This window comes from Sparassis crispa (genome assembly GCF_003851025.1).
Source record: "Sparassis crispa DNA, contig_000009F, whole genome shotgun sequence".
NCBI classification, from domain to species: domain Eukaryota; kingdom Fungi; phylum Basidiomycota; class Agaricomycetes; order Polyporales; family Sparassidaceae; genus Sparassis; species Sparassis crispa.
The window spans coordinates 624,271-635,774 of NW_020939756.1; the positions used below are offsets into that span (position 1 = coordinate 624,271).

At 52.4% G+C, this 11,504-nt stretch overlaps 3 protein-coding genes across 3 annotated transcripts; 1 reads left to right on the forward strand and 2 right to left on the reverse strand.

Annotated features, from left to right (window-relative positions):
- Positions 1 to 317: 317 nt before the first annotated feature.
- SCP_1002200 (NADPH-dependent diflavin oxidoreductase 1) lies at positions 318 to 4,062 on the forward strand (the record flags this gene model as incomplete). Its single annotated transcript, XM_027762087.1, has 5 exons — positions 318 to 1,745; positions 2,178 to 3,636; positions 3,692 to 3,732; positions 3,787 to 3,844; positions 3,938 to 4,062. The coding sequence occupies 5 exons, from the start codon at positions 318 to 320 to the stop codon at positions 4,060 to 4,062; spliced, it is 3,111 nt and encodes a 1,036-aa protein (XP_027617888.1).
- Positions 4,063 to 4,633: 571 nt separating this feature from the next.
- On the reverse strand, positions 4,634 to 6,094 carry SCP_1002210 (Glyceraldehyde-3-phosphate dehydrogenase; the record flags this gene model as incomplete). Its single annotated transcript, XM_027762088.1, has 9 exons — positions 4,634 to 4,964; positions 5,022 to 5,269; positions 5,323 to 5,440; positions 5,491 to 5,681; positions 5,737 to 5,761; positions 5,818 to 5,887; positions 5,946 to 5,950; positions 6,010 to 6,029; positions 6,089 to 6,094. The coding sequence occupies 9 exons, from the start codon at positions 6,092 to 6,094 to the stop codon at positions 4,634 to 4,636; spliced, it is 1,014 nt and encodes a 337-aa protein (XP_027617889.1).
- A 2,013-nt stretch (positions 6,095 to 8,107) lies between these two features.
- SCP_1002220 (hypothetical protein) lies at positions 8,108 to 10,360 on the reverse strand (the record flags this gene model as incomplete). The annotated part of the gene is made up of 11 exons (XM_027762089.1): positions 8,108 to 8,238; positions 8,291 to 8,718; positions 8,795 to 8,806; positions 8,868 to 8,906; positions 8,968 to 9,225; positions 9,283 to 9,489; positions 9,563 to 9,673; positions 9,728 to 9,765; positions 9,818 to 9,957; positions 10,015 to 10,161; positions 10,216 to 10,360. 11 exons carry the CDS (start codon positions 10,358 to 10,360, stop codon positions 8,108 to 8,110), a joined length of 1,656 nt encoding a protein of 551 aa, XP_027617890.1.
- Positions 10,361 to 11,504: the final 1,144 nt, after the last annotated feature.

An 11,504-nucleotide genomic window follows, 5' to 3' on the forward strand; every position in this document is an offset into this window, starting at 1 on the left:
GTTTTTTCCCCCATCGATCGATGTTTGCCTGAACACCCTGAGTGAAAGTTTGGTCCATTTGTCAATCGCCAAGCGATGGACGTGAGAAGTGTCGCAGTGCGGTAATCCAACAAAGAAGTATACTGGCGGTGGCTCGGATACCTTTCGCAGGGATGTGGGATTTCATCGTGAGGTTCACACAAGAAATACAAGCTTCTCAATCCCTCGATGTTCTCCGGGAGTCACGGCATCCTCATGGGTGCCGGCGTAGATCAGCATTAATGACGCTTATTAGCCTGGAAAGCCTACTCCATTGCAGAGCCATTCGTCCTACTAGTATGAACCACCCTCAGCTACTTACCGCATCCGCGCCGTTCGACAGGACAAACGTCGATGTCGTCCTCCGTACCTCCGACAGCGTCGACTTCAATGTCTACAAAAACATACTCGCTCTTGCGTCACCGGTCTTCGCGGATATTTTCGATGTGCCACAGCCAGCCATCGGCGCACAGCAGGACATGCATCCCGTGCTTAACATCCCGCTAGTTCACATCACCGAGAACAGCCAGACATTGGACAACTTGCTGCGGTTGATCTATCCCGTGGCCGATCCGGTACTGAAGGACGCGGCGCAGATCGCGGCCGTGCTGTCGGCTGCGATGAAGTACGAGATGGAAGAGGCCACGAGATTAATGGAAGCAGCACTCCGAGATGGTGTCGCAAACGATCCGAGTCGCGCGTACGCTATCGCCTGCCGCCTGGGTTTGGAAGAATTGGCGGGAGCAGCAGCGATGGTATGCGCAAGAGGCGACATCGATTACGTTTCCGAGATGGACGACATCACTTCCGGGGCGCTGTATCGTCTGTTGCATTTCCGACGCGTGCAACCTCGCGACGTTGGGGGTTTTATGTTCTCCACCCCTCGGGGAGCATTTGTGCAGCAGGTGGCTGAGCGCGGACGGTTGACTGGGTCCCATCCTTTCAATAAGCCTTCCGCAGACATCGTCATGAGGTCGTCAGACGGAGTCCACTTCCATGTACACAGGCTTATCCTCACCTTGGCATCCACAGTCTTCGCCCATCGGCTCAAGCAACGTCCGCAGGCGGATGACATCTCTCCGCAAGGCATGCGCATGCTGGCCGTGACGGAGGACAGTCGTACAGTGGCAAAGCTTTTGCAGCTCTGCTATCCGATGCAAGAACCCGACGTGGAGGACCTAGACACTGCGCATGCTCTCCTCGCAGCTGCGAAAAAATATGAGATAGCAGGAGCACTGATGTTCGCACAGAGGAAGTGGATGAGTCATGTCCACACACAGCCCTTACGAGCCTATTTCATTGCCATGCGTCATCAGTGGATTGACGGTGCAAGAGAGGCGGCGAACCACCTCATTTTCCAGCCCAGTGATGTCTACGTTCCCGAGATGGAGGACGTGTCAGCAAGCGTGTACCATCGACTGCTCCAATACCGTCACAGCTGCAGAGAAATCATTTCTTGCGTGGATTCGGCATACTTCGGTATCCGCAGTTCGCCCAGGCATTGGAGCGATCTCTCCTACGATGGAGAGGCTTACGGAGCCTACGAGAGTTTCCTGCTCGAATTCCACTGTTCTGCGTTGTCGAACACGTCAGGACCGACAACTAGAGCAGTGATCGCGGCCCCTGTGGTCGAACGAGCAGTTGGCTATGCCTTCCACGCGCGTCTAACCCAGCTCGTCAAAGACAGCCAACATTTGGAGGCAGAACTACATGAAAAATTCTCCAAGGTGAGAGTCGCTGAACAAGTACTGCGCACCTGCTGTAGTTATCCGAACTCATGATCGAACAGGTTGAACTGTAGTCGGTTCTACATCACCTTCGTTTTCAGAGGCTGCAACTGTAACAACTTAGGGAGCTCGTGAGCTAGAATCGGAGGGGTCGAATTTTGGTGAGGCGCTTTGTATAGACCAGTTCAAGTTAAAGTGTGTAAAGAGGCACAAGCTTGTTAGTAGACTTGTAGTCATCTGCAGTGTCAGTGATAGAGAAAATATTCGCAATCATGTAGCGGGGAGTCATTGCCGATGAGTCGCGCCGCCGGCTCAGCAGGGTTTCGCGCCGCGGCTGTGTGACATGCGACAGCTGCAATTGTGCTGGTCACGGTCACATTGGTGGCTCAGCGCTTAGCGCTGAATAGCGTGTTTAATAACACCATGACCCAGCTCTCACAAATACTCACCGCATCTACGCCGTTCGACAATTCCAAAGCGAATGCCGATATCATCCTTCGCTCCTCCAACCAAGTTGATTTTTATGTACACAAAGCCATCCTCATGGTGGCTTCGGACGTTTTCGAGAGCATGTTCGCCGCGTCTACCCCAGGGCGGGACGTCCATCCCGAAAACGGTCTCCCGTTGGTCGATCTCACCGAGGACAGTAAAGTGTTGGATCGTCTCCTACGGCTGTGCTATCCTGTTGTGGGCTCGGTGTCGTGGGACCTGGCAGATGTCAGGGACGTGATGGCTGCTTCAGTGAAATACGAGATGGAAGCGGCGACGGACCGGATGAAGAACCCCCTTCTGTCTTTTGTACTCAAGGCCCCCGTCAGAGTGTATGCGATAGCCTGCCGTCATCATCTTGAAGATGAGGCGCGTATAGCTGCTGCTGCAACTCTTGAACTCGAGAAGATTAGCTATGTGCCAGAGATGGATCACATTTGTGCTGGCGCATTTCACCGTCTCCTGGAATTTCGTCGTACAGGAGATCTTCCGCTCGCATTCACCTCATACCGCGCTCCAGTTGAGGTTTCGGCGGAGGCCCATTCTCCAGCCGTTCATACGCCAGTGAATGTCCCACCGGCATTCCTTCATTCATCCGCAGATGCGATCTTGCGATCCTCAGATGGTATCGACTTTCATGTGCACAAATTCATACTATCCCTGGTGTCTCCTATATTTGCAGATCTCTTTATCGAACCGACGGAGGCAGATCTACTTTACAAAGACCATGTCCCTGTATACAGGGTCTCCGAAGATGGCGGAATACTGCTGAAGCTCTTGCAGCTCTGCTATCCACTCGAAGACCCAAAGGTCGAGAGTTTCCCTGAGGCGTTCGCCCTTCTAGCGGCAGCCACCAAGTACGGGGCTGCTAGGGCAGTTTTATTCGCGAAGCAGAAATGGGCGGACCGAATAGAGGAGAGCCCTCTGTTTGGATATTTCATCGCGATGGAGCGTGGATGGGACGATGCAGCACGTGAAGCAGCCTTGTTACTCGCACATAAACGCTACGACCCCTACGTCTCAGAGATGGAAGGCATCCCAGCAGACACATACCATCGGCTTCTCGAATTCCGCTCCCGTTACGAAGAACAACTATATCTCATTCTCTCTCAGAATCACTTACCGGTGGGAGTGTGTCTACGTCGGCCCTGGAATGAACAACGCGGTATTCGGGATCTTGATCCCGACGTGCCTTATGGTCGTTTCTATATCCGCATCATTCGATCGTCAGAGACGGCTGAGGTCCTTTATCTTGGACTCCTTGATTCTCCAGTGCTAGAGACCTGCTTTGCTCGATGCTCAGGCAAAAAAGGATCCGGCAGGGTTACGCCCGCCACAGTCATCGCCCAGAGTCAAGACTTCGTCTCAGACTTACGGATTGCATACTCCGCGGTGAGTGCGAGTGAGTTGTACACCTACGATTATTTCTCACGCCCGTCTTATAGCTTTCATTGTAGCTATAGCCGGTAAATGGGACACTGCTTTCATATGGTTTACAGTAAGTATGAGCATGCGAAGACGATTCATACTTCATGTCGAGTGAGTGTCACAGCGCAATCATCAGTCCAACTACCTGCAGATCTTCGAGATTCATCAAGCGTCTTCATTAGGTGAGTCAAAATACGTAGCCCGCAAGTCAGTGTTCCCTTGCAACTGGCAAGGTCTCTCTGTCTTCTTAATACTGTCAGTTTGCGACTCCCCAGTTCCTTCCGTGTGTCCTGCACGAGAAGTCCCGAGTTTGTGTCTGTGTGTTGGCAAATTTCCGTGGGGCATGCAAGCAAGCTGTCTGTCACCGGTTGATGGCACCACTTCCCTCATCCCTGGATGATCCCAGTTTGTGATACAATGACTCTGTAACGACAGCTTACGTTCTCAGGCAAAAGACAACTGCGGACTCGAGTGCACCTCAGGCTGTCAAACACCATTGCAAGTAATTACGACTGAGCGGGCCCAGGCAGACATGGATATTCTGAGCCTGAGGTACGAAGGTTGAAGCTTGAAGCAGAGTGCCTACCATTGTCTGCCCTAGGGAGACTAGGTCCACGATCACTGATTTGTCTCAAGCATGAGCCTGTTGACATCGGAGTGATTCTGTTCCACCCTTGCACCATTGCCGTACTTTGTAACCGCACTGCAGTTCCGGGAAAAACTGCCGAGGACTGGCGAGGATCATAATGGCCACGATCATGATGCTGACTCAGACTCAGAGACGATGAAAAAGACGAATATATGCAATGTAGAATCCAGTTGGAGAAGATTGAGATCGTCTATTTGATTTATAGTACTAGTTACAGACTTCTTCAGCACTACGCTTGTACAAGACACCTTGTGCCAACGCACACACGTACAAAAAACATACAGTAATCCTGCTATCAGTTATTTCCGTCCGTCCATGACATTTAGAGCGCGCCATCCTTCTTGGCGACGAACCGAACGAGATCGCACACACGCTTCGAGTAACCCCACTCGTTGTCGTACCAGGCGATGAGCTTGACGAAGTTCTTGTTGAGCGGGATACCCGCAGCGGCATCAAAGATGGAGGACGCTTCCGCACCGGTGAAGTCAGTCGAGACGACCGACTCCTCAGTGTAATCGAGAACGCCCTTCATCGGCCCAGCAGCGGCAGCCTTCATTGCAGCCTTAATCTCGTCGTACGTCGCCGGCTTCTCCAGGCGGACGACGAGGTCAACGACGGAGACATCGATAGTGGGCACCCGGAACGAGAGACCACTGTGCAATCAAGGTTAGAGCAGGCTAGGATGCACATACGCGGGAGCCAAAACGCACGTAAGCTTGCCCTGGAGGCTGGGGATAACCTTGCCGACAGCCTTGGCAGCACCGGTGGATGACGGTATGATGTTGTTACCAACAGCACGGCCACCACGCCAGTCTTTATGCGACGGGCCATCAACCGTCTTCTGGGTCGCGGTCGTGGAGTGGACGGTGGTCATGAGGCCTTCGACGATGCCGAAGCTGTCGTGGATGACCTTGGCGAGGGGCGCGAGACAGTTCGTCGTGCACGACGCGTTCGAAATCTGCACAAGACGATCAGAGTGGTGTCGCGTAAAACGAGTACACAGCTACGTACGACAGTGTACTTGGGGTCGTATGCGTCGAGGTTGACGCCGCACACAAACATCGGGGCATCGGAAGAGGGTGCGGTAATGATGACCTTCTTCGCGCCGCCCTTGAGATGGGCTGACGCCCTTTGTTACACATCAGCGATGACATCATGCCGCCGAGCATAAGCGCTCACTTTTCGATGGTGGTGAACACACCAGTGGACTCCACGATATAAGTCGCACCGTCAGAGGACCAGGGGATGTTGGCCGGGTCTCGCTCCTGGTACACTGAGATGGGTTTGCCCTGAACATAGAGCTTGCCGTCCTTAGCCTCAACGGTGCCCTTGAAGCGGCCGTGCACGGAGTCGTACTTCAGCATGTAGGCCTGGACCGGGGTACCGTCAGCCAGTGATACATACACAAAAAAAATTTAGACGCACCATGTAGTCCAAGTTAATGAAGGGACTGTTTCGAGTCTAGTTAGACGTCGGGAGGGTCGCGTACATAATATTCCGACTCACTCATTAACCGCGACAATCTCAAGATCGCTGTACGCGAGCGCATTGCGCAACACAATACGGCCAATACGACCTATTCATGATTAATTCGTCAGACCACATTCGACACCATTCTCATACCTCTAACTCACCAAAACTGTCAGACGCGGGGGAGTGAATCAGTGCACAGAAAAAAGAAGCTTCAAACACACATACCCGTTGATTCCAACTTTGACCTAAACGAAACAACGATCAACGCCACGTTTCAGCGGTATACGCTCAAAAGTAAACTTACAACCATTGTGTATGAGTTAGAAGGTGGACAGGAGTTGAGTGGGGGAGTGGGCGCAGGGCGAGTTTATATGCCTGCGATTATCGTTATCTAAGATGGCGGTGATTGGCTAATGTCTTCCGGATTCGGACATGGACGACGCGTCGATCCATAAACGGGAGGTCTTCGTTGACTGGGCTGCCCTCGACCGTCCCTCAGGCTAACCGGCTTTCCATTTCGTTCCAGCCCTTCACGGTTTCCAATTCCATGTTGTGGATAAGTATGTTCCGTCTTCTGTCTTTCATGAATTTCTGACCCTTACCCCTGTTGTTTGTTCCGCGCTGATTCATCCGTATCGCAGCATCGGCGTCCGTGTGTAGATACGCTCGAACGTGTTCTCCCAGCGTTGGCCAGACGTCCGGCCGCGGACGGTCAGAGTATTAATGAGTGGCGCTCAGTAACCCCTGTGAATCTCCAGCTTGAGAGTCCGAGCCGGGTCCGACTCCCGAGTACCATCGTAGCGAAATAGTGGAGCTTTTTGCACCATCCTCGGTCCTGTGCCGACGGCGAGTGCTTCCTTCAATGTAGTACTTTGAATTGGGCGTAGGCCGAGTCTGGGACGTCCTCATGAAGCCGGGCACACGGAGATTGATGACAACGCGTAACGATCCGCATGTCTACTCACGCGTTCACTGTCCCGAAGCTGGAATACGACGAGTCTGCTGCCTGGCCCCAAGCACGTTCTCGCATCCCAAGGAATGCTTCGCTAGCCTAGCTCCAAAAATGCATGCGATTCAGGTGTTGCGCAATTAAACCCATGACAAAACCAATGCCGATCTGGTCAGGTCCTGGGTGAAGTCAGCTTTCTCCAAGTCTCCATGGTATTCGATGATTGGATAGTGCGTACCGGAAAGCCGGAATAGCTTTACAATCCAGACCTCACCATATGCATGCGCATGCGGCGCGGCATTAGCGCAAGTGGAACAACAATATTGTCCGGCATGGCATACTTAGGTGGCGCAGTGCTAGATTCAAGCTAGATTCGTGGTCTACTTTGGGATCTGGGGCAGTCTGCAACCGCGGCCATGCCGGCGCCAGAGGGGCATCCTTTCGCGCCACAAGTTGTTGTCCCGTAGGCTTCGCCTGTAAGTTGTATCCTACGGGCCCTTCAGCACAGTGAATGCTGATATCTTGGTCATGAATTAGACTTCTGTAGAAGTCGGTAGCGTATCTCTTCCAAAAATTGGAAGTGACATGATGGAGGACACTGTCCGCACTCACAAACTTTCCTGTCTCTGACTGGAGCTCGTTCTGCGATCCGCCATGAACGTTCGAACGTCGATCAAGCAGGGAATCACTTCGATCTGTCGTTCATCTGTCATGCTGGCTTGGCTGCAAAATTATGTACTTCAGTTCCTACGCTCCTTGATCCTCCCCGCCTCCCGCCGGTCGTTCAGTCGATTTATGAGGTTTCTTATTTCTAGCTGCTGTGTGCGGTGCGTCGACCCGACCTCCATGCTGACAGGACGCATGAAAAGCCAGCCTTATCCGGAATGGCTGGTATCTATAAATATAAAGTATATGCAGTTCTAGGGTCATCCAGAGAGAGTGACAGCCGTGCAGGTATGATCTTCGTGCCTTCCACATTGTACCGAATGACATGCCACAGAACCGATCCCTATAAGCCTTAACGCACAACTTCTTGGACAGCGACGTGTCTAATTTCTCGACTCAACTGCTGACATCCTCTGTCAGTTCAGCAGCTTCAGCGGTCTCGGGCCAAACGTCGACAAGCCGAACAGCACCCTTGTTGCTTCGTTGCACTATCCGCCCGGTTATAGCTACGTCTCACTAGCGTCGATTGAATGTCGGAGGGGAGAATACTCACAAACTTCCCATTGGTCGAGGAGTTCCAAGTATTACCTCTCCAGTTACTATCTTGGGGTGGCCATACGTACGGATTTTCAAGTGCATGACAGTATACTGAGAGCTGGGGAGTGGACGGTGCAGCTGACAGGCGCGTAAGACTACAGTATAAGAAGATTAGAAAATATGTTCGACGTCCATAACGCCGCTCGGCAGACGATAGAATGCTGGAGGGTCGCCCTTATTCATGTCCTGGCGCCAATTCGGGTTATGTTCTGTCCTCCGCATCGAACCACGGCTCGTGAGCACTACAAACCGTCAGCAGACGCAGACGTATATGTACTGACGTGAACGACTCACTGCAACCCAACGATGCTTCAATCCCCTGACCAGATCTGAACTCAAGCATAGGCACGCTGTCCTCGAATCCGTCTTCGGCCGCGATGTCGTCGAACATCTGCTGCACTTTTCGGCGAATCCACGCCGTGTCCCATCCGGCAATTCGCACGATGTCTGGTATCACGTCCTCGAGGTGGAACACTCCGCATTTCGCGACACGGAACTTGTGCTGCATGTCCCTGTGCTTCGGAGTGTACTCCACGAGTTGCATGACGATGTGTGTGCGTCCCCGCGAGGGGTCGCGATGCACCCCGAGGGCGGATTTGATGGCGTTCACCTTCCTCTCGTCGTTCAAGCTCGTCCACTTTTTGCCGTCGATGGCCCGTTGGGCGGCGAAGGGATCTTTCTGTTGTAGCTCCTTGATTAGAGCATCTCGTCGAGCTTCCGCTCTTCGAGGATGGCGAACACATTGAGAGGAACAATTCGTCAGATGGGGAGAGTGAACTGCTCCTTCAGTCTACTCACCGACAAAATTCCCTGCCATACCGGCAGTCTCGCCATCAGGATGTGATCAGAGAAAGAGAAACATAGCACTGACTTGTGCGCACTCCAGTCTTTCTTCTGGCATGCCCTGGAGCTGAGAACGATCATTCGGACACGATCTCGTCGTGCAAACGAACTATAAGGAAACGACGCACCAATACAGGACTGACTGACAGCCGACGCAGCGGAAGAGTTTCGTCTGCGGCCCTTGCACGAGGCCGCACATACACCTCCTGCCGAGGTTCGTGATTCTTCTGGGAGACTCGCCAAGTTCCTCGAGCCACTTTGGGCCACCGAGCGCAGCGAGCACCGGATGCGGAGGGGCACCAGGTCGCGCGAGTATGTATTTCAGGTCGCATTCGAACAGGAATGTAGGGTTCCTGCGCAAGAACTTCGCAGACCATTGCGTGTGCCTGGGTCGCGGAGTCACGTTAACGCTACCCGGACGAAGATAATAAAATTGTGCGTACTCTTTTTGTTCCTCGGGATCGACTCCGAGCTGAAGCAGGACGAGCGAAAGATGCATACGCGTCTGAAGCAGAGCGCCAGCGAAGTGTCGTGCCCGCGCCGATTGTTGCCCTTGGGCTGCTTGCAGGAACTTCTCGAGCACAGATCGGGTTTCCTCGGTATATATGTTGGAATAGACGAGTGCTTCCCCATAGAGCACGTATACATAGCTAATGGAGAAAACAGTTTCATCTGATTTATCACCCTCCACTCCCATAGGAAGAGAATGAAGCCGAGACGCACGGGTCTTCTGATAAAAGCACTTTCCCATGTTTGGCATAATAGATAGATTCTTCTTCTATGATTGCCTTGATGTAGGGAAGAGCCTCCCCTGGACGGTTGATGGTTGGGTTACTGGAGGAGATCTAAGAACGGACGGCGAAGCACAGCAAGACGAAAATAACACACAGAAGATGGCTGCTCAGCTTGAACCTTGTGTTGTTGGTCTGTGAAAGTAGTGGTCACTTGTCAGAGTGGTAGGTAAGTTGTTCGACGAACCAGTCTAGACTTGGTGAACGCAGGGTCGTCGGGATCCCAGGCGTATCCCAGGAACTCCAGCTGCGCATCCGTGCCCTCCTGCAGACCCTGCACAAATATCTTCAGGACAAAGATCACGTCTTCAACTAGCTCCGGGGCAACTATAGGAACTCAGGCCGCGGGAATAAAGATGGTCAAGAGAACGGAATATCCCTCACCATCTTCTGGACTAACGAAGATAGCCCATGCGAAGAGGTCAAGTATTGTTGCCGTCCACGAGAGCGACAGTGGAAGCACGGAAGGGTTCGGGTTTCCTTCGAGCCTGACGGCTACGTAGCACGGACCTGTAGCCTTCATCTGTCTGACTACGCGGACAAAAAATAAGCAAAGTTAAATATTGAGGAGAAATAAGGGTGCACGTTTAGCGAGGTCCTTTTGTACCAGCTCGAAGGAAGGAAGCTGGAAGTCTTCATGCAGTATAATCCCTTCTGAAGTCATCCTTGGAGGGAAAGTCGCATACTTCGAGGCTGCATTCGCCATGTTCGGACCCCATGCTGCTGACATGTATATCTCGTGTCTTGTGATATAGAGAGGTCTGTCAGTTCTTTGAGCGCAAAGAAGGAATCACTTTATAAAAACACTGCATGCATCAGTAAAAGTTGTTGGCCGAGCCTTTTATGGAAGCCGCTATACTCAACGCCAGACTCGGCGGAGGCCCGATCCGTCAACGAACTTCTTCCAATTGAATGAAGGTAAACAACCTTACCCTCGGAGTTCAGGTGCCATTTAAATTTCTTTCTCGCCCATAGACTGTGCTGCTTTTTTTAACTCTGTCTCGGTGCTTCGAATCGAGTCTGAAGTGGACTTCTGCAGCTCAGTGCAACTCAGCATTTATGGCCACTAAGATCACGGATCTGCTGCTGTGCCATGACGTTACCGGCGACGCTGTGCGAAAAGGTGCTAGCACGATTCCGTTGTGTTATTGTCCTGGCATCATTGACGTCTCTCCGGGCTATCTCTCGTGATTCTCTGATACTCAACTCTTAGTCGTGTCGTCCTGCCATCGCGTTTCTCCTCCGCACAATTCGAGTTCCAGAGAGTGGTGTTGAATGGTGATGGTGTCCGTGACTCCGACAACTTGAGCCCGCCCTCATCGACTGCCTTGAAGCACTTCCCGGCCGTACTCGATGGAGTGACAGCGTGCGTGTTCTAATCCAATAGTACGTTATTCAAGTTCTGGTGTTACTATTTCCACTTGACTACTCCCAACCCTGCCTCTTCTAGTGAAGCAGTACTCGGCGCCGGACTCTGGTCTGAACGCTCCCTGTAGCACCGACCGTCTCATCCGTGCATCAGCCGTTCCTTGCGAGCTCCGGCTACAACTCCAGTTCTCGTCTCATCTCATTCTTGAATGAATTAGAACATTATAAGACCGACACAATGACATAAGGGGAAGTTGGTAGGCCTCCAAATCGACATATCCCTATTGCACATAGCGCCGATATCATACTTCCCCTGCTGTGGTGTAGTCTCACGTCAGTCGAAGCTTCTAGCGATCGCCGACAAGTCATCTCGTGTTGGACACTGGCCAGTGCATGGTGCTATAGCATCCCACCTACCTTGCGTCTTCCTAAAGGTCAGTGTCTTCTCCGAGATGTTTGTCAATCTGTCAGGAATCATACAATGCTTCCAACCGCGGGCTAATATC